The sequence below is a fragment of the Schistocerca americana genome, chromosome X (assembly GCF_021461395.2).
Source record: "Schistocerca americana isolate TAMUIC-IGC-003095 chromosome X, iqSchAmer2.1, whole genome shotgun sequence".
In the NCBI taxonomy this organism is placed as follows: Eukaryota; Metazoa; Arthropoda; class Insecta; order Orthoptera; family Acrididae; genus Schistocerca; species Schistocerca americana.
In genome coordinates, this window is record NC_060130.1 from 490,246,026 (window position 1) to 490,273,110 (window position 27,085).

At 37.8% G+C, this 27,085-nt stretch overlaps 1 protein-coding gene across 3 annotated transcripts in view; it reads right to left on the reverse strand.

The window, feature by feature from the left end:
- Nucleotides 1-3,042: 3,042 nt before the first annotated feature.
- LOC124555022 (1-acyl-sn-glycerol-3-phosphate acyltransferase alpha-like) overlaps nucleotides 3,043-27,085 on the reverse strand; it is a 747,916-nt gene continuing 723,873 nt past the window's right edge. For all 3 annotated transcript variants that reach the window (XM_047128767.1, XM_047128769.1, XM_047128768.1), the window contains 2 exons: nucleotides 19,404-19,569; nucleotides 3,043-5,192 (listed from right to left, as the gene is read on the reverse strand). In XM_047128767.1, coding sequence (XP_046984723.1) covers nucleotides 5,035-5,192; nucleotides 19,404-19,569 — 324 coding nt within the window. In that variant the 3' untranslated portion in view covers nucleotides 3,043-5,034. The remainder of the gene's footprint in view (nucleotides 5,193-19,403; nucleotides 19,570-27,085) is intronic.

Genomic DNA, 27,085 nt, shown 5'->3' on the forward strand with positions numbered 1-27,085 from the left:
TTATTCCTGGATAACAGATTAATTTGGGGAAGACTTTTTCGTAGGGTGGCTAGTTGCACCCCACTTCTGGTTGACTCTTCTCTGAGGCAATATTTTGTTTACCTGGCCATTTGAGTGGGTCTGTAAATGAAAACTACAGCCTCTGCCTCTGCTGTTAACTTTTTCTGCTACCTTAGTCTGAATACCTAAATCGCTTTTTTGGTGCCCTTATTTGTCTATGATTATGGAATCTTTTTGAGTCTTATGTTTCAGATCAATACCAAAAGTCTGCTTCAACTACTCAACTTAAAAGGTCTGTCTGAAGGAAGATCAAGGTTTTATATCCCATCAACATTGAGGTCATTAGAGATGGAGCACAAGCTCAGATTGTTCAAAAAAGGTGAAAGGAAATTGGCTGTGCCCTTTCAGAGGAACCTTTGCCTGACAAAATTTATGACAATCACAGAATACTTCAATCTGGATGGCTGGACAAGGATCTGAACCATTGTCTTCCTGAATGTGAGTCCAGTGTGCCACCAACTGTGCCATTTCCTCAACAATGTCTCAAGGCTACTACCAAAAATATTCACAATTTTCTGCACTTCCCTGGGAAGTTTGTGGCTTAATTAATCCATAATATCCTCCCCTTCCATGGTTGGATCTAGGTATTCTAATTTACCTTCACAAAAAAGCCTTTATCACCTCTTGGGAATTAGTATAGTTTTGGCCAATATTTAGCTATGAACCTGGTGTCAAATTTTTCAAAGCTTGTACACTTGTCAAAGGATTTAATGGCCCATCCACATGCATACCCTAAAAGCAGCTGAAATACTACAGACTCATACCCTAAAAATCAATATGCTGCAGAATTCTTGAAAATATTTTTAAGATCAACTATAAGAAATTCCCTTTGGACAGAAAAGATTCTGTCCACAAATAAGTATGGATTTAGAAATTACCTCTGATGCAAAACTCAGCTTGCACTTTTCTTGCACAGTGAACCATGGATAAAGGGGCAACAGGCAGATTCCGTATTCATAGATTTCCATGAAGGGTTTGATATAGTGTCCCACAACAGACTGTTAATGATGGTCCAAGCATACAGAATAGGTTCTCAGATATGTGAGCGGCTCTATGACCTCTTAAATAACAGAAATCAGCATGTTGTCCTTCACAGAAAGTGTTCAGAGAGAAGGGTATTGTCAGGAATGGCCCATGGGAAATGTGTTAAGACCACGCTTGTTTCTATAAAAATATAGATGATCTCATGGATAGGTGAGCAGCAATCTGCAACTGCTTGCTGATGATGCTGTGGTACACAGGAAGGATACAAGATGAATTAGACAGAATTTCTGTTAGGTGTGATGAACGACAGCTTGCTCTAAACATAGAGAAAATGTAAGTTAATGCACATGAGTAGGAAAAACAATCCTGTAATGTTTAAATACAGTATCGGTGGTGTGCCATTTGGCACAGACAAGTTGAGTAAATATCTAGGTGTATCATTGCAATGTGATATGAAATGGAACAAGCTTCTAAAGATGGTAGCAGGGAAGGCATATAGTTGATTTCCACTTATTGGGAGAGTTTTAGGAATGTGTAGCTCATCTACAAAGGAGACCACATTTAGAGCACTTGTGACCCATTTTTGAGTACTGTTGGAGTCTTTGGCATCCCAAAGCAGGTCTGATTAAGGGAAGACATCAAAGCAATTAAGAGATATGCCACTAGATTTGTTACCAGCAGTACTGACCAACACATGTTACGAAAATGCTTTGTGAACTCAAGTGGGAATTCCTGCAGAGAAGACAACATTGTCTTTCTTTTTTTCCTTTTTCACAAAACACTATTAATAAAATGTAGAGAACCAGTATTTGGAGTTGACTGCAGTACAATTCTACTGCTGCCAATGTACATTTCACATTCAGACCATGAAGATAGGAGAAACTAGGACTCATACAGAGGCATATAGACAGTGATTGTTCCCTTGTTCCACTTGCAAGTGGAATAGGAATGAAAATGACTAGCAGTGGTAGACGGTACCCTTCACCATACACGATATCGTGGCTTGCACAGTATTACGTACATACAGATGTGCCACTGTAATACAGTCATGTTCTGTCATTCCCTTCATAAGCTTTTTCTTACATTCATCAATGAAGTCTAAAGGATGCATTTCACCTGTGGGATTGAACTTTTTATCGAAGAGAAACAAGACTACTGCAGCAAGAAGTTGGACTGAATTTACTAGCCCTTTGGTTCATTCTTTGCTCAAGATAATTGATCTTTTCTTGTATCCCTTCATGAACCCTTACCAAATTTTCACATCTTTCTTTTATCTGAACTCCGTTAAATACACTATCCTCAGTCCATGAATCAACTTGGTCATTAATTTTAATAAGTTCCTCACTTACATTGCCATCAAATTGTTCACATTTGTCTGTTATTTCTCCCTTAAACCCCTCTAATTTACTACCAAATTTTTTGATGAGCTGCACTAACCTTGTTTCAGATTTTCTGTTCATAATCAGCCACTTTGCCCATATGCTCTTTCAATTCTTTGTTTGATAATGTCATACTTCGCAATATTTATTGTCAATATTCCTTGGCAAATTTTTGAACATGTCATGGTTTGACTTATTCATTGTCCTCATGTCTTCCTGCATGATTATCATCATGTTAATTATATGACTCAACGTGTCACCTTGTGCATTACTCACTTCAGGTTTTACTAGGTCTAATGTGTATTCCACTTCTGCTCCCCCTCTCAACTGTAAATGAGCACCATCTTCATCTCTATTCATCTCTGAATTTCCAACATGTTCACTCAAATGCTCTTTCTGCATGTCCTCTTTAGTATTTGGTTGCTTGTCATTATTAGATTTGTCCCAGTCTTCTTTTACCATGCCTGCCGTGTTTGTATTGTCCCCCCCTTTCAGGAATCCCCATCTTGTCATCCCCCTTATCACCTTTGTGCCTTCTGTCTAGCACTGTTCTCACCTCACACATCCCTTCTATTTTTGATGTAAAAAACTTAATTTTAAAAGAAAAAATAGATCCCTCTTCAATTTCAAAATATCTTTATTTAATTTATTTATACAATTAATTCAAATCTATACATTATCCCACACAGAAAATTACATTTATTACCATTTTTTGTTGGGTTTTAGACAATCAAAAGAATGTTCAGTTGGTGAGCTGGAAGTACAATGAAACAAATGTGGTAACTTCAGATATAATTAGACATGAGAAATGAAGAAATTTAAATGAATGTTTACATACTACTGATTAGATATTATCTGGTTACTCTGAACAGTTCTACGGTAAACAATAGCATATTAACTTTAATATGTAAATTTAGTTACATACTGCAGACTACTCTTAATATTTTAATTTTGCTTACAATGTTACATATCTAACTTCTTAATGAACATTTTCCTCTCAACATTTCAAGGCCATTGCAAAATATAATATTTGTCTTTTAACATTCAGTCTTAAGAAATAGAAAAATACATTTATGTATTACTGTGGCTCTGTAGTCAATAACATTTCTCCACATAATTTAAAAAGCATTGTGGTAGCATTTTATTTGAATGCTAAAGAAAACAATAGATAATAAAAATTGATTGACACACTGAGTGGAGAAGACTTGAAATAATGAATAAATATTTCACAACCTAAAATTTTTCATTAAAAGTTTTACTGTTTTTATTTTTTCAAGACTTGTATTTGATTACATAAGTTGGCTAATCAGTGTTTATTAACAGTCCTGCAGTCATACTTAACAATTTATTTCCCCCTCTGAACTTATTATTTCTGCAAAGAAGCTATAAAAACAAATGTACTGTAGCTCACTTTCATTCTGTAGTGAATGTATTCATGAACATAAATTCAGCATTGTGTTCAGGGAACATGCGACATCAATGAAATGTGAAAAATTTAATAAAAGATTATCTTAATTAAATTTTGGTATTATCATTACATTTCCTCATATTTGTGGAGAAAATTTTATCATTTGTGTGAATGAATATTTAATAAAGTGATTGTAACTGCTCTCCATGTATTGATTATCACACAGTAATCAAATGTAACCCAGCACAAACAACACATTCAACTGTGTGGTGACTATTTTACTGCAGAACGTGCTGAGACAACACAAACATCTGTTCTCTGCACCCATATCACACAAAAGAGCTTGTTTCATAATAAAATAAGTATTTTCACTTTCTGGATTTTTCTAGATCAGTCCGGTATGTAGACCCTACAGTTTATAATGTTTCCCATTGGAATGTATGACAGTCTCTCCATTTTATTACATTAGAATAAGAATGGAAAGGTTACTGATCATGCAGAGCTCTAAATGCATTATTTCTTAATATAAACATTCACATGCATGAAAGTATTTTATTACCCTATTTTCTGGATACAAACATTCACATGCATGAAAGTATTTTTATTACCCTGATTTCAGGCATTTATAAATACTTGTTGAGTTTGGCTGGAATCTCTCTCTCTCTCTCTCTCTCTCTCTCTCTCTCTCTCTCCCTCTCTCTCTCTCTCCACACACACACACACACACACACACACACACACACACAACTTCAGTCTCTTTGCACCTTCTCTCCACATCTACATTTCTATACTACTCTATGCCCTCTCCACACATCAATGTATGGTTACATCAATTAATGAAATTAAACTGTAAAACACCTATCACATACAAAGCCCTTGATAACATAGTAATTTCAGCACTGTGAGCTAAGTTGCCTACAAGGAAGGAAGCACAAACATTAATATACATTCAGATATACACAAAAGGTCATGAAGTAAAGCTGCAGGTTTGCTATGTTTAGCACAATAATTTAATTCCATCACATAGTATTGACTTAAATCATCAGTTTTTTAACTGAAGTTGTGAATGTCAATACTTTCCCACTAATGTTGTTCTGTCATACATAAACATTAAAATTGTGGTTACAGATGAGATCATGAAGATATGCTTTTGCTGTTACTGTCCAACCAACTCCATTAAAGTTCAAAAGCACTCTCTCTTTATTACATGTCCTTGTTTTTTATATTCTGCAGCAGTAGTTCTGTTGATGAGGCATGGACATTCAACATTAGCTCACGAGTTCTCTCCACAAGTGATCCCACATCTTCTTTCTTCAGTCCTGTAGTGTCTATTGGTGGAAGGATGGTTATGACAGCTTTTCCTACAATAAAGAAGTTACTTAAACATATCATAGATTCCTTTTTAAAAATTTTATGATTAGTGGTGAACAGAAAACCTAATTGCTAGATTTTATACACAATTTTTCAATGGAAGTGTCCTATGAGATCACTCATGAAAATATGTTCATATGATACTCTCAAAATGCCTGTTTGTTATTTAGCTACATAATTGAAATGAATATGTGCATACCTCTAGTGAACTTCAGTATTAATTTTTGGACAGGAAATTAAAGCAGAGGCATAATATATTACTACCAGGGGTTCTATTCAGGAGGGGAGGGAGAGGGGGAAGGAAAATTTTAGAATATATGTTCTATCATCAACATCATTGTGGGGGTGCGATGAGAGAAATGCCTACATTCCCTCCAGGTTTTTCTTTCTTCTGTTTAGTATGTAGACATCCAGCCTGTGGAAGACTTTCTGCAAAAAGTCATGCTCAAGCTCATCCATATGGGTTGATCCTCATGTTACTTCCACTGATGAAAAACCTGGAAACTCGTATCTATATATGGTTTCAGTAAATTGTTCTTTGGAAGGGGACGGGTTTATGGGTCCCTCCCTTCCCCATCACCCTTGAATTCACATGTGCAAGGAAGTGTGAGGAATGGCAGCTTGCTCTAAATGTAGAAAATGCAAGTTAATGTAGATGAGTAAGGAAAACAAGCATGTAATGTTAAAATACAGTATTAGTAGCATACTGCTTGACAAAGACAAATCAATACAATATCAAGGCATAAGAGAGCAAAACAATATGAAATTGAAATAGCACATAAGGACGGCAGTGGGTAAGGCCAATCGTAGATAACAGCTCATTGGTAGAATTTTAGAAAAGTGTACCTTATCTACACTGATGGAAAAAAATCACAACCCCAGAAAATAATTACCATAGAGTAATGAAATTTTGGGAATACATTTGCCTAGGTAACATATTTAAGTGGTTAACATAGAAAAATCACAGGTTAGTGTATGCATGAAAAAGTCACTGCAAATGTGAAATGCTGGTACATTAATAACTGGTGTAACCACCAGAATATTGAATGCAAGCATGCAAATGTGCATGCATTGTATTGTATTGTACAGGTTCCAGATGTTGGATGTGAGATGTCAGTTTGTGCGCTGGAGTTCCATGCGTGTTTCAATCAGTTGGTCAATTCAGGCACGATTGATGCTGTTTGTGGATGATGTCAGAGTTGTCATCTGATGATGTCCCACATGTGATCAACTGGAGATGGATCTGTTGATCAAGGAGTCCAAGGCAAAATGTTGACACTCTGTACAGCATGTTGTCACAACAGCGGTGTGTGGGTGAGTGTTATCCTGTTGGAAAACATCCCCTGGAATGAAGTCCATGAGTGATAACACAACAGGTAGAATCACCTGACTGACGTACAAATTTGCAGTCACAGTAGGTAGGATATCCACGAGAGTGCTCCCGCAGTCATAAAATCGAACACCAGACCATAACTCCAGTTAATGGCCCAGTGTGTGTAGCATGCAGACAAGTTGTAGATCCAGTGGGTGTAAGATGCAGACAGGTTGGTTGCAGTTCTTCAACTCCTTCTACAAACACACAGCCATCACCACACTGAGGCAGAACAAGCTTTCATCAGAAAACCCAATGGACCTTCAGCCTGACCTCCACTGAGCTCTCGCTTGACACCAATGAAGTTGCAAATGGGGGCAGTTTGGGGCTAGTGGAATGCACACTACAGGGCATATGGCTCAGAGCTGTCTTTGAAGTATGTGATTTGTAACAGTCTGTTGTGTCACTGTGATGCCAACAGCAACCCAAATTTCTGCTGTGGATGCAGTATGATATGCCACAGTCATATGCTGAACATGATGGCCTTCCCCCTCGGCAGTGTCACAAGGCTATCCAGAGCCCAGCCTTCTTGTGACCATACTTTCTTGTGACCACCACTGCCAGCAACCACATACAGTGGCTCCCAAGTCTTTCTGGCATATCAGAGAAGAAATATCCAGCTTCTTGTAGCCCTATTACATCACCTTGTTCAAACTCAGTGAGGTGATGATAATAACATCTTTGTTGCCCCAAAGGTATTCTTGACTAACATCAGCATCAGCTGACCATGTCCAATCTGAAAGTGGACTAACACTCACAACTGTTACAGCATGTATTTAAAGTAAACCTAATTTGCATCCTCATAGTGGCAATACTAAAGCCACTCTTGTGCAACTGGCATGAAATTTAAATAAGTATCATCTTTCAAATTTAGATACATGCCTACCAACTTTTGTTTATGTTGCACATCTCCTTCTTAGTGTTAGATTCCTTTTTTTCCTGGCAGTGGATAAACGAGACCGCAAACAGAACACTACGGAGACCCATTTTTGAGTGCTGCATGACTACTTGGAATCCCCACAAGCTTAGATTAAAGGAAGACTTTGAAGTAATTCAGAGGCATGGTGCTAGATTTGTTACCAGTAGGTTCGATCAACACACAAATATTACACAAATGCTTCTTCAACTCAAATGGGAATCTGTGGAGAGAAGACGATATTCTTTTACTGAAACACTGTGGAGAAAATTTAGAGAACAGGCTTTGAAGGTTACTACAATACAGTTCTACTGCTGCCAATCTACATTCCATGTAAGGGCTGCAAAGATTGTTCGGTTGGTTTGTATGAGGGAGGGGACCAAACAGCAAGGTCATCGGTCCCAGCGGATTGTGGAAAGATGAAGAAGGAAGTCGATTGTGCCATTTCAAAGGAACCATCCTGTCGTTATTGCCTGAAGTGATTTAAAGAAATCACAGAAAACCTAAATGAGGATGGCCGGACACAGGTTTGAACTATCATCCTCCCGAATGCTAGTCCAGTGTGCTAACCAATGTGCCACCTTGCCTGGTTGCCACAAAGAGAAGATAAGAGAAATCATGGTTCATACAAAGACAAACAGACTTCATCAGGTTACCTTCCATTAGGAAAGTTGGTGCACTCAGTGACTGTGATATTATTTATGAATTATAGAGCACAGCAATCAGTCGTCCTTTTTTGTAGGTTTTATTTGGCAAATCCAGATTTCAGCTAGTGCCTAGCCATTATCAATGCTAAAAGTACAAGTAGTACATGGTCAGGCTATACTATAAAAAGTTACAACTCACGGCATAACCTATATAGCTTACACATTAGATTACATTCCACTATTTTCTAGTCTCAATACATGTCAGTTCCCTGTTGTTCAGGCATCAGTCATAGTTCTTTGAATACTACTTTATAAAGAAGGTAGGCAAAAATGTGAAGTGGTCATGATAATGAGATCAGGGCTATGTTTGTGAGAAAACAAGTGATGAGTGATAGCTCATATCAGTTACATTTTGAACTTGCCAATTTACTTTCGCCTTTAACCTTCGACACAGTACTACATGGTGATAGGAACACAGTGGATAATGTGGTACATAAAGCAAAGCAAAGACATCATAATAAGATTCTGAGCTTGGAAAACAGGGCGACAGCGAGTAATGATGATTGTGTATCAAAGTTCAACTTCTTCCCAAGAGTGTTGAATTTAACTAACATTATTTTTGATCAGAGTGAAATGGAAATCCTTAGTAAGGGTATGAAGTTTAGTGTAAATAAGAAAGTGGATTGTAGGGCTATAAAAGGCTTGTGGTCTATACTAAGTATGCCACTGATTCACTGAGAGTGCCAAAACTTGGTCAGAATAAGATTTGTTTAGCAATTAATAATATTATTATGAATGAGGTTAATAAACCTGTCCCCAATTCTATAAAGGAGAAAAGACTTGTTGAAACTATCAATTCTAAGCTTTCTGAAAGTGACGCCATAGTAACTAAGGCAGACAAAGGGGGAACAATTGTGATAATCGCAAAAGATGTACCGCAAAAACTAAAATTCGTTGAAGATAATAATATTAAGAAAATCGATAGCGTCCAAAGCTCACAAGAAACTGCTTGATCAGTTAAAAACCTGTAGTGAGATAATATCACCAAGGGAGGTACAGAGACTAAAGGTTATGAACACCCTGGCAACCACACTCAGGACACAAATAAAGATACATAAAGACGGCTATCCAACATGCCCGGTGGTAGATGGTAGTAGTAGTCCTTTCCATAAAGTGTCTGGAAAATGCCTGTGGTCTCTTAAAACTCATTATAAATTCTATAACCAATTTTCCATTAAAAATAGTATTGAACTTGTCAAAAAAATTAGAAATATACCAATAACTGATGAAATGAAATTTGTTTTTCTCAATATCGTCAACTTATACACAAACATACCTATTGATAAAACTGTGCAGGTCATTCAGCATAATTTAATGGAACAAAACAAGCTTTCTATGAGGGAAGTAGATGAATTCATTGGGCTACTTACCATAATTTTGAAATTTAACTACTTTAAATTTAACAGGGACATTTATTCACAACACAACAGTCTCAGTATGGAGAGCTTAATATCTGGAATGCTCGCTGGCATCTTTATCAATCACACTAGAAAACAGACCCTTTTCTAAAAATCTTTTGTTGGCAGACAAAATTGTATACTACTTTAGGTACGTAAATGACACACTGCTGCTAATACAGGGTAACGATGATGTCATCAACACTACAGAAGCCAAATTTAATAACTAGCATGAAACGATTAAATTTGTGTGTGAGACTGAAACAAATAAATCTATTACTTTTCTAGATCTATCAATTCGGAATGAAAATGGTAGGCACACATTTGTTATCTTTCACAAAACGACTTGTACTGATGGAATTGTGGATTTCACATCAAACCACCCAGTTCAACATGATAAGACATTTTTCAATTTTGCTATCAATCGGATGTTCAAAATTCCATTGTCAAAAGGTGAACATGATGATGAAATGGCAACAATAAGGCACATTGCAAAAGTGAATAATTATCCACATGATTTTGTAGGTACTATATACAAGAACACAGCCAATAAATACAAAAATAGGACGACACTTTAAAATAATATGGCTTCTAAAGAAAATACTATAGCAACTATCTTTAGAAAGTGTATTTTGAAACAAAAAATAAGTTAGGGTGTATTTTGCAACACACTGTAGATGCAAAGAACATATTTCATGCTTCTGGAGTTTATAAAATTGATTGCCTGGACTGTAAGGCCTGTTATGTTGGCGAAACAGGAAGGAGGCTGGAAACTAGGTTTGGGGAACACGTCACATTGGGCAGAAAGGATACCATGGAGAAATAAAGTATGGCTGCTCATTTACTTACAACAAAACATAAGGTCCCAACTCTGGCATCTAATGTGAGATTGCTGCATAAACGTGAGAAGGGCAGGTTTCTCGACCTCCTAGAAGAGCTGGAGATCTTTTGCCATCACAAGAATGTCGACAGCAACCTGATTAATGATTTGGTTGTTATGAAAAATGCACTCTTCTGGGAATTGTTTGGAAACTTGTTGCTAGGAAACAGTATAAGGTTTGACCTAGAGGGAACAAAGTAGCTCCTGTCATCTTGCCAATATGTAGCAGCCATTAGCATAATACTGTACGGGTATGATGGTTATAACATTGAACCTACAGCACTTTCCCCATGGCGTGTTAGTTTAGATGCATATACATTTTTAATAACAGCAATTCAGTGTACTGATTTTATTGTATTTATAATTAAAATGTGGTTGAAGTGACACAGAGGCTAGTACTCTCTACATCTGTAATAGAATGCCAAATCACACCAACCATCCATCTTGCTAACATTTGGCACCATCTACAAACAACTCAGTTAATACTAGGAACAACATATCTATTATGATGATTAAATAAAGAGAAAAATAATACAAAGATAACAACATTTAAATCAGATCAATTCTAATAGTTACATGTGCCTCCTTGTGTCTTGTAAATAAATTAAAAAAAAGGTTTTACCCATCTGAAATTACATATGTGTTTAGAGAATAAAAAACAACTGACTAACAAGGAGTGAACCTGGAAATTTCCTTATATTTTCTATGTTTACTGGCAAATGTGGAAATAAGTCGGTCAGCAATTTAAAGAATTTTACTTATGTTTTATTTTGTGTAATTCCTATGCATATTGGAACTTTTTTACTTTCCTTTGAATGTTATATATTATGTATTTCATATAGAGGGCATCATACAACCAATCAATGTGTTCTCCACACAGCCTACCTTCTTTATACAGTAGTATTCAAAGAACTGTGACTGATGTACAAACAACAGAAAATTGACATGTATTGAGACTAGAAAATAGTGGTATGTAATCTAACGTATAAGCTATATAGGTTATGCTGTGAGTTTTAACTTTTTATAGTATAGCTTGACCATGAACTTCTTGTATTTTTAGCGTTGATAATGGCTAGGCACTAGCCCAAATCTGGATCTGCCAAATGAAACCTACAAAAAAAGATGACTGATTGCTGCAATCTATAATTCATAAACAAATAGAATTGTTTTTCTCTCACTCCAAGTTGAACAAAAAATGACTAGTAGTGGTACAAGGTACCCTCTACTATGCACCACATGGTGGTTGGCAGAGATGCCAATAAAACTTCATGGTAATGAGAGGAGAGAAAGCAGAGATAATCTATAGCTGAAACAAGCTTACTATTCTAGCTGCCCCTGTACAAGCTCATCATGATAAATGGAAATTCACTGTAGCTCAATGTGTAGTCACAGGAAATAACTGTCATAGGAAACAGGTAAATAAAGAAGTTTCTGTGACTGAAACGGCTTGGGTCAGTAATGAGGTACTGGTCACCAATGATTTATTTGGTGCAAACTATTAAAAGAGAAGCTATGCAGCTAAGTGAACCTAGTAGCTATTATGAAATGAGGCCATTGTACCAGAAACTGAAATTATAGAACATGAGTCTGCGAATTATTTGAAGACATGACAGTGGCCAAATAGGATCAATATAATTTGTGTTGCAAACATGACCGATGAAGTATGTGGCAGCATATTCCTCCAAGACCTCAGACTCTTTTTCATAGTACTTTACATTCTCATTAATGAACTTTCTGTGCCATTGTAAACTGATTATTGGTCACTTCTTTGGCAGTGAATACTATTCGGTACTACTGATATCTTTTCCTGAGGATATGACATAAAAATGCAGAACATGGTATTCCATGAGCATTCAAGGGGATTAAAAAATATTCTGCATATGCAGCTGTAAAGGTTGAAAGAATGTGACTCCTCACCACTGAACATTTCATTTGTTCACATCAAGTATCAAAGACCACACATAGAATCAAATAAAGGAGAACTTAATGAGGCACACAAATAAAGCAACAACAGAAAGGAAGCAAGAAATGCAAGTGAATAAAGAAAATATGACCAATGATTAAGCCAGAGAAACTCGCTGAAGTGTTGATGATAAATAAATAGAGGAAAGGAGGGTCTCGCAGTATAGTTATGATGAATTGTTCTCTGATGAAAATAGGAAAATAGCATGCTTGTTAGTTGCCTCTTGGCCTCCACATTCTATAGCCTCTTGCCTCACAGCCATTTATAATAATGCCCCATGACCATACTTATCCAGTACCCAACTCTCTTTCCAGCAGTCTCCCATTCATCTGTCCTGTGTCCCCTCGAAATCCACTGCCAGGCACAGGTGCTGATGGCTGCCTAGGTCTCTCCCTCCAAGCCTCAGCCACTCTTCCCCAGCTCTCTCCCCCACCCCCACCTTTCCAGCCTCAACCACTCTTCCCCAACTCTCTCTCCCATCCACCACCTTTCTGTCCTCACCCACTCCACCCATCATGTGTATGAGTGTTTTACCCTTTACTCCTTAAATTATATAATTATATAAGTTGGATATTATTCTCGCCTGTTAAAAGTTCATGCTTGTGACATCATTTTGGTAAGAAGGTTTTTTGTTACACATGGACCATAAGCAATGGCATATCATGGTTTCATATTATGGAAAGGATCTGGAAATTGGGAAGTTTGAAGAAAAAAAATGACATGTTTTCAACCACCAAAGAAAACCACATCTACAAACATTCACAGTTGTTTCATCTGTGAAACAATAATCCATTCAGATTGGTGAAGACACTTAGTTCTGTGACTTTATAATCACATTAAAGGTATCCTTTAACAGTGGGCTTATCAACCATAGAAGACGTATTCAAGGAGATAAGAATGCCACAACATTAAATGGTTATAGATCTGTTGCATACGTATTACTTACTAGGACAAGAGGAGGGATAGAAATAAGCATGAAAGAGAATAGAAGACATTTTGAAAACTAAATTCATCATACATGAAGTCTAAAACAAATTAGATGTGAAGTATTATCATTGAGTGAGATGATGAGCAAGATTTGTAGGCCAGTAATTAACTATTATACTTAAACAGATAATTTTTAAGAATAGAAATAATCAGTCATCAGCTGTACAATTTTTATTAAATTAACTTCTTGACTAGTTTTGGCAAATTAATTTGCCATCCTCAGAAGATCATACAATTAAGCTTACATCAGAAAGCAACTGTCAAGCAAACTCTGGACAATAGAGTCCTACAAAAACAAAAATTTAGTGACTACCAGGTTTGGATCACAATTAACAGCTGATTAAAAACCATAAGTACAGTAAAAGAAAGATAAACATACAATTATTAAAAATTTTACATAATACTGTCAAGCAGTTAAAAAGTAACATAAAAATGTGAAGATGTGGTGACCAAAAAAACTTTGTATTATAAGTAAAATATTAAACCACCATGAGACATATGATGAGCAACGAGAGACTGATAGTTTGACTATGAAAGATTTTACATATATAAGAAGCAATGAATGTTCGTGTGCCTAAAAGCTTTCGAAGACTAAGACAAATGAGGGTGCTTGTGTCTATAACTTAAGTCAAACAAAACAGAATATCAGTCTTCAAGAAATGGAACACCTTTAAGACCTTACATCACATGCTAATGAAGTGTATAAATTTATACACGAAAGTGACATAGCTTGTACAAAGGGCTGAAGAATGGGTACAATGATCAGGTTTACTGAAGAATCAACTGATTGTGGTGCCGTGAGCTGACAGAGAAGTGGTGCTACATTGAACTTTCCAGTATCTTGACATAGAGGCTGACCGCTGGATACAAGTTTTCAGTGGCACAAGTAAGTGGGCGCACCCTGGCTGACAGTGGTTGTAAAAAGGGAAGTCCTAAATGCTCAACAATGAACAAGCTGCAAGATTTTGATAAAGTTCGATATGAAGCTGAAACTGAAAAATAACTTTATGTTCCTCCATTAAGTGATAATCAAATATGGAAATTTAAATGTATTACTGCAATTCTGATGTAGAGCCAAAAGTATTAAATAACCTAGCAATATGGCCTTGTTTCACATGGGTACGTATCACCAGACGACTTGTCTAGCAAAGTGGTAATTTTACTCATGGGCCTCTGCATAAAGTTATGATTAAACTCCAGAGAACAGCATTAGGTTGCTCAATATCATTACTTCCACACAACTTAAATGATGCTACATCTCCACGTACATTTACTCTCTGCAAAAAATTGTGAACTGCACGGCTGAGGGTTCATCCCCCTGTACCAGTTATTAGGGCTTTTTCCTATTCCATCACATACTGAGTGAACAAAAAATGATTATTTAAATTCCTCTGTGTGTGTTGTAATTAATCTAATCTTATCCTCATGATCCCTGTGGGAGCGATATGTATGGGTTGTAATATATTCCTAGAGTAGTCATTCAAATCCAGTTCTTGAAACTTTCTCAGTACACTTTCTCAGGATAGTTTCTATCTATCTTCCAGGTCAGATTTTTCAACATCTCAGTAACACTCTCCTCTGACTATTTGTGCTACCCTTCTCTGTGTATCCATTGCTAGTCCAGTTTGGTATGGGTCCCACACACTTGAACAATTTTCTAGGTCATGTTGCATGAGTGATTCGTAAGCATTCTCCTTTATAGATTGATTGTGTTTCCCTGGTATTCTACCAATAATCTGAAGTCTGTTACCTTGCTACCCACAACTCGGCCTACAGATCATTCCACTTTGTGGCCCTCCAACTTGTTACACCACATACTTTTAGAGTTTACATGTTCCATTTGTGATTCACTAACATTATATTCATAAGATACTACGTTTTCTTTTTCATTTTGTGAAGTACACAATTTTACACTTTTCAATATTTCAAATAAGCTGCCAATCATTGCACCATTTTGAAATATTATCAAAGTCTGGCTGAATATTTGTACACCTTTGTTAAGACTGTATTTCATTGTAGATAATTGCATCCTCTGCAAAAAGTGTGGGGTTACTGTTAATATTGTCTAAAAGATCATTAATATACAACAAGAACAGCAAGGGACCCAACACACTTCCCTGTGGTACACCTGAAGTTATTCTACATCTGTCGCTGACTCCTCCAGTCAAGATAACATACTGTGCATCCTCCCCACCAATAAATCCTCAGTGCAGTCAGTGATTTAAGCAGCATACACTAGGAAATTTCTCAGGAGGTAGAGAATTATCTTTTCCATATTTAGTTTCCATTTAGAGTCAGATGTCATGGCAATGATGGACAAAAATGGTTCAAATGGCTCTGAGCACTATGGGACACAACTGCTGTGGTCATCAGTCCCCTAGAACTTAGAACTACTTAAACCTAACTAACCTAAGGACATCACAAACACCCATGCCCGAGGCAGGATTCGAACCTGCGGCCGTAGCAGCAGCGCGGCTCCGGACTGGAGCGCCTAGAACCGCACGGCCACCGCGGCCGGCGCAGTGATGGACACAGCAAGCTACCATGCCATCCAGTCCAGCATGAATCAACATTAGTGAAACATATATCAAAACCCCTTCAGCAGTTTCTGATTTGAGCCTGAACGCACAAACAGAAATGGTGTTGGGGGAGTTTAATTTATAATATGTTTAGAACAAAAAGATATGTACAGATGTACATGTTCTGGTAATGATAATTTCTTGTGGCTCAATGGCCTTCACTTCATGTCCATAGTGGGCAATATGGACTTGATCCGTGAAGTTGTGCAGGCAGCCAAAAATGTACAAACCCCAGAACACAACATGAAAATAGGTCACATAACCATGACAATGGCATTTTCGAGTGAGTGGAGAACTGTTGCTGATGCAGGAAGCAGCGAAGATCAAAAGACACCCTTGACTGTGCAAGCAGCATATCACACTGCTAATGATGTCATCATATTAATCAAAGTGAAGATAACTGACACGATGGAAGCGACACGATGGAAGCGACTCTAATTTCCCTGCACATAGATGGCAGCAGTGGCACAAAAACAAATACGAGCTAGGCTGTCAAAGTAATGAACACAGGCCTGAGCAATGGTCATAGAGCCATGAACCAAAAGTGACGTATGTGAACCAGTCTACTAGCCATCAAAACCTCTACAGTTGTAACTGAGATTAGTCTTCCAATACAGACAGAAAAATGTGGTGGCATGTGGATGACTTCAAGGAGTTCTACAATTCACTGCTAGATGGAAATGGCAGATGCCTTGACTTCATCTGCTCTCATTCCTGTTGTGATTACTGATAAGATCTGATGGTAGTTTGTAAAGAACAAAATGATGAAACAGCCCATAGGGCTACTGCTGTTATGTAAATTTTGCACTGTTCTGTGTAATGCTTCAATGGATATTTTATGGGACCTCAGAACCTCAACTCAAACAATGAAAGTGGATTCCTGGATAAATTTATGAGTATTACTTTGCTGTGAAATATTAGAGACAGTTTAAGTGCTGTCAGCATGAAATTTCAAGGGACATTTGACTGTAGAATGGGCAGGTTGTAAACAACCTGTGATGTTCATTCCAATGTGGTGTGGTAGTTGGGTACCCCTACATCTATCACCATTAGATGGAAAAGGAATAATTTTCACAGCAGCAGGGGACTTGAATTCATCATAGTTCAAGTTAGCATGCAACATTTATAAATTATATACAAAAACCATCCTCATAAATCAGTCTACCTATTAACAAATCCAGATCAAAACCACTACAGTAGCCCCTGAGATTATCCCTAACATACAGACCAAAGCAAGCAAGTGACTTCATTTTATATATTTAGAGATGAATGCTCGAATGACAGAAATTTACTATTGACAATATTAAAATACATCTAAGATGGTGCTGTGCAGATAACATTATGGCAATACTGAATATGCCTGTAAAAAACTGTTTATGTGATAGATTACTGTGAGAGGGAATTTTATCACCAACTTCATTACCAGGAGGAGTGGAACAGAAATGAGTCACAATATACAGTAAGCTTCATGATGGCAGCTAGCAGGACACAGTCAGTCTCTGTCACTAGTCCTGTCCACTTGATAATACTGCTGAGAGATGGCCACAATGTGAATGATGTAAGGTATCATCAAATAACATCTCAGCAACCTACTCTGATGAGCCAAAACATTATCATCACCTGCTCAAAGGAATGTTGGTTCATCTTTAGAATGCAGTAGAGCAACAATTCTGCATAGCATGGGTTCAACAAGTCATTGATTAGTTTACAGAGATATGTGGCATCAGATGTTCAACCACAGGTCACACAATTTCTGTAAATTATGGGCCTGTGGTTTGTAGGTGTAGGGCTGGCGCCTTATAGCATCAAATATGTGTTCCATCAGGTACAGATCAGATGAATTTGGTGGCCAAGACATCAACATGAGTTCACTATCATGCTCCTTAAAACCCTGTAGTACAATTCTGGCCTTGTAACAGACAGTTATGCTGCTGGAAGATGGCATTGCCGTAATGGAAAACATCACAATTAAACAAACACATATGGTTCACAGTAATGTTTACACAGTCCAGAGTGTCATGGTGCCTCAGATTACTGCCACAGATCCCATGAAAACGCAGGTTAATGTTCCCCATAGCATAATATTGCCTACTGATCTGAATTCATGGCACAGTGCATGTTTTGAGCATCATACCAGCATATCTGGACATGACCATCAATGTGGTGTAACTAGAGACAAGACAACATGCATGCAACATATTTTCATTAATCCATGGTCCATTCTTGGTGATCATGTGTGCACTGCAATTGTAACTGACGATGTGATTGGATCAATATGGGAACATGTAGGGACTGTCTTCTGAAAAACCCAATACACAACAATGTGTGCGGAATAGTGTGCTCCAGAAGACCTGTGCCTCCACCAGTATTGCATTCTGTTGTCAGATTAGCCACAAATCACCACACATCATGTTTTACAGAGCGGGCAAGCCTCTGACCTCCACAAACTGTGATGAGATGTGGATGTCCAAAATCTTTTAGCATTCTCATAGTTTCATCATCTTCCAACTACTTTCCATAAATACCCACAAGAACAGGATGTGAACAGTCAACAAGCTTCAGCACTTCTGAATGAACATCTCAAAGTTGGCAGGCCATAACAATCTGAAATTTGTCAAAGTACTTTATGTCAGTGAATTTCCCAATATGCCACCTATATCAACACTACAATGATATCCTATTCCTCTCTGCTCCACCTATATACACTTTCCTTAATGCATGGTGTGCATGCAGTGTCACCAGGCAACATTTAATCTCACAATGGGCGCAGGTCATAATGTTTTGTCTTATCAGTGCAATTCTGATATGTCTATGAGTGTAACTTATTGGGAATAAAGTTCTGCAGACACATGGTGGTTTTATTGCATTATATGTTTTCTGACCTTAAACAAATGGGATGCATTCCTAGGTCTTGGTTCAACATCATTCTTACATTTATTCAGAAACCCTAAAGTTACCAATGTGCACCCTTCCTGAATGCCTTCAAGATTGTTTTCATTTGAATGTTGCCTCAATGGTGTTTCAGCCCACAGAAGGATGTTTTATTGAACAGGAATGGAACCACATTTAACAAGTTTGAAGATGTTATAAACACTCTTTATGTCATGATCACTGATTTCTTCTGCTCTATAAATATTTCAACAACAAAATCAAAATTTTTAGGTGGCAAATTCATTGAATTAATGAAAAACAACAGTGTACATGTCACTCAAGCTACATTCCATTTTATAAAATTATGGTACACATTATGTAGATCTAAAAGACACTGCATTTAGATAATCTGGCATATGCTGTACACATTTAGTAGACAATACTAGAAGCAGTACACCACAGAGTTTTGTTACATCCTACAACAATACAAACTGTCAGGATTCTGTAGTTATCAAGTTTACTTAGTTACCTGGATTAAAAATTTTCTCCTTTGACTCAAGGAAATAATAGCGTGTTACAACAACTGGCTGAACAGGTGTCTGAGAAGCAATGGCAACATGGAAAGCACCCTTCTTGAAGGGCAGCAATGTAGGTCCATTGTTTCTTGTACCTTCAGGAAACATGCACAGTTTCATCTGAAAGAATAAACATCAGTTTAATAATAACAGTTCTTTTATTGTTAGCTGAGAAGATATGCTTGAGGACTCCTTTTCTCAGAGCACACACTTGTGAAGAAAACAAACAAACTATAAAATGTTCCATGTTTAAATACTAAATTGGAAAATGGAAACATGAAAGTGGCTATGAAGTGTCACAAGCTACAGTTCTAGTCTCAATACATTTGAGTCAGAACAGGAGCAGATGCATATTTTTTCTGAAACAGGATCAATCAGAGGAGGTTTGTCAGTTATGCAAATGGAAATGCATAATTTTTACTACTTATCCAGTAAGAACAACTATCCTATCACAGAAAGAAGACTTCTAAGAAACAAGAAAAAGAAGTGTTGGTGCTGGACTGATGGAAAATTAGTTCCAACAAGAAAATTTGGAGAAATATTTAGAGTCCCCTTGCAACTCGTACTGCTTTCTGAGAACAATTTTTTTTGTCCTGATATGAGCTAATTTTTCTTTCACCAACAAGATAGGAATCTTAAAGATTCCAAAGTCAGCTATTCATCATAAGAATGTCAGTTCTTCATTTGCATTTCCTTTGGACCTGCTTGTGCTGTTCCTTTGGAGAAATTAAGTAGGCACTCCAATTATCTCACAATATCTGTTTTAACCTTTCAGTGTTATTCATTTATTCATTCATTCATCCAGATATCAGCTCACAATGATATAGGATTTGTCATCATAATGCAATGAGAATAAATAGCTATAATATACTTACACAAAAAATATATAAGTATGTTTTACAGGAATAGGTAGGGTCGCTAACTTCTTACAGAGAAAATATGGAAGCTAGGAAAACCCTACAAAATAAACATTTCAAACAACATTTTCTGTAAAGAACAGTTGGAATATATTTAAAATGTGCATACGTGTTTTATTTCATGTTATTGCTTGTACTGATTAACAGACTTTGCTTGTTTTTGCAATGATTCATTCCATTTTACATGTGTAAATAATTCACTACAATTAAAACGAAAATTCTCAGCTACTTGCAGATCTGCTTTTATAAGGTCAGTGGTACATTTGCTGTGCACCTCTGTCCATTTATGGTTCATTAGGCAAAAAATTCTTTCTGCTCAGCATTTGAACCACGAACGATTAATACACACCCAACTACTTTCAACGAATTAGTAACGTGAACATTTTTGGCTCTCATGGTATAGAAAAGTTCACCCCACCTTTTGTTTGCATTGTCTTCCATGGACATGCTTCGCTTTGAAATATCCTTTGTTTTACAAAATTAATTTCACAAAGAACCTACATCATCTATTTGAACTGAATCAATTATTTCTTCAAAATTCTTAAATTTCAGCTCAGAACTTAGAAAAAGGACTCTATTGGCATTGGTGGACTCTATTGGAACTGGCAATTGATCATCAGAATTGAAACTCTCATATTAAAACAAGAAATCACAAACTCCGAATCTGGCCAGAACAATGCTCACTTCCTCTGGCCTATGATAATGTGGTCTTTCCTTCAGTTTCTAGGTCACTGGCTAGCTGAGCAGACTCCTAACATAAGCTCTCTTGCCAGGTTACTCGTCTACTTGTTCACCACAGACCCAGAGATAATAGGGAAAGCTGTAGTGTGTGAGGCAAAATAAATTATTTTAATTATCATTGCAGAAGTTAGAAAAATATGAGATAAATTTGAAATAATACTGGACACAGGACCTGACAAGATTATAGCCGAAATATAGGATTTTCTGGGAAATATGGGATATTTGGCAACACTAGGGATATAACAGGTGGTCTGTCATGGTCTTGCCTAAGGAACCATACCAGCACCTGCCTGAAATGATTTTGGTAGACCAAAGAAAACCTTACCAGGATTGTCGGACACAGTAAATCCCATCTTCCAAATATGAAGTCAGTTTCTTAATAACTGCACTACCATACCATATTTGGTTGGTCACACTGTGCAATGTTCTACTGATCACATACAGTTTGAACCAGGTAACTTTTGATATAAAACACAGTTTTGCACTGCACCGCTGTACACACTATTGATTGCTACTGGTGAATTAAGGATGATGAACATGCACATCTTCCTGTACTCCCTTCAGTCCATCTGGAAAACTGAGTCACCATCTGCCCTGATGAATATGTTGAGATCAGGGGTGACACTGCTATCATGCACTATATATCTTGGCACATCTGCATGTAAAAGCATTATGCTCTGATCATGTATTGTGACATGAGTGCTGCAGATGTCCTATTTCATAGTTAACACCTAGTCTGAGTTCTCTAAGCAAATTTTAATTGTGTATTACTTATGCATTACTTACAAAATATGTTTCCACTGCATTTTTAAGTACATGTATGTAAGTAATCTTTTTCCAGTTCCTTGAGAAAAGTATTACACAATTTTATTCCCTGAGATTTTTTTTTTGTTTTTCCTTGATAAACACAAGTCCAACATGGCTCTAGCTCCACGACTATGTACAAAACTACTAGTGAAATGCTAACTAATATTTTCACTGATATTCACAACAGATTGATAAATGTACTCACATAGTGCAATAAGGATACACAGGTCTTTAAATAGTTTTTTACAATGAGCCTGACAACTACTTTTAGTTATTATTCCTGCCACTCTTGTCTGCAGTTTGTGACTTTCATATGGAGGAAAGAATCCAACAGCTATGAAATGAGTGCTCATAGGACTAATATGTCACCAAAAGACACTGGCTGTTACAAACTGATGACAGAACTCTAAGAGCTTAACATGCTGATGACATTATTTCCGTCAGTACCTTTATGTATTCATTCCATGTCAATTCATAATCAATACTCACCCTATAAACTTTGTGTTTGTTACACAATCTGTAGGTTTATCAAATATGCTTAATATGACAGAGTTGTTGTCACTCTTTTTGTTGAAGTGCACACTATTTGCATTATTTCTGTTCAGTGAGAGTAGATAAGGAATTGTTCTTCAGCTCTGTAATTTTTATGGCACATGAAGAACTTCAGTCTAATACTGAAATGCTAGTAAATGTACTTCATAAACAGAACTAATAATAGTAATAAATACAGTAATCTATAATGATCAGATACCTTTTTTTTTTTACAAAATTCACAAATTAGTTGTAATTCATACTCTAACAGGATTTAAGAGTAATATACAAAGAACATTGGAAAGTTAATTCCATCTATTCAAACATGTTCCCCAGAGTACCAAGGCAATTTTTGTGACCTGTATAAAAAAAAGCACAGAATCTGGAATAACTCTTAAAATGTTTCACACATTTTTACATATCTGGTGAATTTGCAACCCTAGAAGGCAGTTTTCAATGTAAAAACAATAACAAAAAATATACTATTTTTCTAATTAGCTAAGTTCAAGTGTAATGAATGCACTCAGTCCAACATTTTCTTCACTGAGTTGATTCTGCCTCTGAAACACAGTACTGGAAGGTTTGCCAAGTACCCCTTATTGTATTCCCAAGCTGCCACCTGCAAAACGCCAACAACACTACTGGTGTGTACCACAGGTTGCCACACTAGCCAACTAGCTGCACTGCCCTCAGGAGGCCTGGCATCAACTAAACCTGCACTGCTGCCACAATACCATTGCTGTCAGCTTTGCTGCTAGCAGCACCCTTATGACACAAAACAGTGCTTCAATCACTGGCACCACTTTACTTTTGTTGTATCACATGCCTGCTGAATACTGTGCTGGTATCCTTCTGCTGGATGGGTATTTGGAGTGCCATCCAGCTAGTCTACGGCCAGTACACACTGTGAGCTTACACCAATTGCATCTAGCAACCCATCAATCAGAGTTCTTGCTCAGCTCAAGTGCACACACTGGGCTCATGCCAGTTGCACTTAGCAGCCCATCAATTGGAGTTCACAATCGAGCCCTCACCTCCCTGGAATTCATCTCAATCGTCCTCATGTTACTGCCTTGCTGGTCCTCAGCCTCAATCATCCTCAGGCCACTGCCTCACTAGACTTCACCTTCAAGTGTCCAAGAGCTCACCGGGTTGGTGTACTTCCAGCCTCGAGCTGCCTTCTTTTCACCTACAGCCTCACAGATGTAGTCTATTCAGAAAATTCCCATTCAATGTCAGTGATAAATTTCATTCATCAACACCTCAATGCAACATCAGTTACTGACTTTTACTGATTAAATTTAGAAGGCATAAGTGTGAATATAATTATGCAGTAGGGTGTAAATTTATTTAATACTACAGTCTACAGATTCTATGATGTATTATGGTTATGCTAATGTGTATCACAACTCAAACAACATCTCTAGAAGTTCTCCTTCTATCTGGTATCTATAGAACACAATGAATGAGTGAATGAATGGATTGATTTCAACTGTGTTAGGAATGAAACATCTCTTGTACGAAGATATGCTGAAAAGTAATGCCTCCAAATTTTTTATGTGAAAACTCCTAAGGCTTTTCAAATAAAACAAATGTTATTAACATTTTCTACATCTACATCTACATGTACAAACATACTCCACAATCCACCATACGGTGCGTGGCGGAGGGTACCTCATACCACAACTAGCATCTTCTCTCCCTGTTCCACTCCCAAACAGAACGAGGGAAAAATCACGGCCTATATGCCTCTGTACGAGCCCTAATCTCTCTTATCTTATCTTTGTGGTCTTTCTGCAAAATGTAAGTTGGCAGCAGTAAAATTGTACTACAGTTAGCCTCAAATGCTGGTTCTCTAAATTTCCTCAGTAGCGATTCACGAAAAGAACGCCTCCTTTCCTCCAGAGACTCCCACCCGAGTTCCTGGAGCATTTCCGTAACATTCGTCTGATGATCAAACCTACCAGTAACAAATCTAGCAGCTCGCCTCTGAATTGCTTCTATGTCCTCCCTCAATCCGACCTGATAGGGATCCCAGACACTCAAGCAGTACTCAAGAATAGTGTTTTATAAGCGGTCTCCTTTACAGATGAACCACATCTTCCCAAAATTCTACCAATGAACCGAAGACGACTATCCGCTTTGCCAACAACTGCCATTACATGCTTGTCCCACTTCATATTGCTCTGCAATGTTACGCTCAAATATTTAATCGACATGACTGTGTCAAGCGCTACACTACTAATGGAGTATTCAAACATTATGGGATTCTTTTTCCTATTCATCTGCATTAATTTACATTTATCTATATTTAGAGTTAGCTGCCATTCTTTACACCAAACACAGATCCTGTCCAAGTCATCTTGTATCCTCCTACAGTCACTCAACGAGAACACCTTCCTGTACACCACTGCATCATCAACAAACAGCCACACATTGCCATCCACCTTATCCAAAAGATCATTTATGTAGATAGAATACAACCTACCACACTTCCCTGGGGCACTCCAGATGATACCCTCACCTCCGATGAACACTCACCATCGAGGATAACGTACTGGGCTCTATTACTTAAGAAGTCTTCTAGCCACTCACATATTTGGGAACCAGTCCCATATGCTCACACCTTAGTTAGGAGTCCGCAGTGGGGCACTGAGTCAAATGCTTTCCGGTAGTCAAGGAATATGGCATCTGTCTGATACCCTTCATCCATGGCTCACAAGATATCATGTGAAAAAAGGGCGAGTTACGTTTTGCAGGAGTGATGCTTTCTAAAGCCGTGCTGATGTACGGACAGCAACTTCTCTGTCTCAAGGAAATTCATTTTATTCTAACTGAGAATATGTTCGAGAATCCTGCAACAAACCGATGTTAAGGATATTGGTCTGTAATTTTGAGGATCCATCCTTCTACCCTTCTTATATACAGGCGTCACCTGCGCTTTTTTCCAGTCGCTCGGGACTGTACGTTGGGCAAGAGATTCACGATAAATGCAACCTAAGTAAGGAGCAAATGCAGTAGAGTACTCTCTGTAAAACCGAATTGGAATCCCATCAGGACCTGGTGATTTATTTATTTTCAACCCATTCAGCTACTTCACAACCCCAGGGATGTCTATCACTACGTCCCCCATACGGGAATCTGTACGAGACTCAAATGGCGGTATGTTTGTACGATCCTCCTGCGTGAAAGATTTCTCAAATGCTAAATTTAAAATTCCAGCTTTCGTTTTGCTGTCTTCTGTTGCCAGGCCAGACTGATCAGTGAGTAACTGGATGGAAGCCTTCGACCTGCTTACCAATTTTATGTAAGACCAGAATCTCCTTGGGTTTTCAGCAAGATCTTTTGCTAAGGTATGATGGTGGTAGTGGTTGTATGCTTCACGCATTGCTCTTTTTACAGCAGCACGAATCTCTACAAACTTTTGCCTGTCCTCATTCTCCCAATCTCTCTCGTACCGCGAGTGCAACTGTCTTTGCTTCCTAAGCATTCTCCGAAGCACAGTGGGTCTTTTCCGTCCATAACCCACTTTTTCAGCACACACTTCTCCAATGCGTGATTTACAATGTGTTTGAAATTTACCCATAATTCTTCCATGTCCATCATACCGGAAGTAAATGAAGTCGATTCACGTACTAAGTGGGATGCTAACAACTGCTTAGTAAGAATACTCTCCTAGCCTTCTTGACTGACTTTTTAACTTTCGTAACAATAGTTGTAATGACTACATCATGATCACTAATCCCTGTCTCAACACTGACACCGTAGATGAGGTCTGGTCTGTTTGTGGCTACCAGATCAAAAATATTTCCATTATGCATTGGCTGTCGATTTGGCTGCTAAAGACAGTTTTTGGATGTGTGTTCAAAAGTAATTCACATGATGGCTTGTCTGTACCACCTGTAATGAATCCATAGACATCCCAGTCTATACTAGGTACGTTGAAGTCACCTCCGACTAATATAGCATGATCTGGGTACTTCTGGGATACAGAGTGTAGACTCCCTTTGAATGATTCTAGAACTGTCATGGTGGAACCTGGTGGCCGGTAATAACACCCGACAATTAACTTCATTTCTCCTAGCCCTGTTAAACGTGTCCAGATAACTTCACAATCACCCTCTACTTTGACCTCAGTAGACACAATATTTTTGTCAACTGCAATGAAGACACCACCTCCTGCGGTGTCTAATCTGTCTTTCCGATACATGTTCCAACCCTCACTAAATATTTCAGAACTTCCTATCTCAGGGTTCAGCCAGGTCTCAGTCCCGAGAATAATCTGTGCACCACATGCTCCTGGAGGGCAGTAAATTCAGCAACTTTATTCCGAACACTCTGAAAATTTACTGCTAATACCTTGATAGCTGAAGTGTCTTTACACTGAGCGTGTCCTGATTTCCCTGCCTGTACGTCGACTGGTGAGTGTTTATAAGGACACCTCGCACTACTGCCTAGCCTAAAAACCCCCCATGTGCACGCCACAAGTACTCTGCTACCCGAGTAGCCACTTCCTTTGTGTAGTGCATCTTTATGCTTCATGTCTACATATTTTCAACCCTCTGCCACTAGGGGGCTCCAAATTGTAGCATGCAACATGGCAGTGTCTAACATAAGTATATAAGTGTGTGAGAAACAGT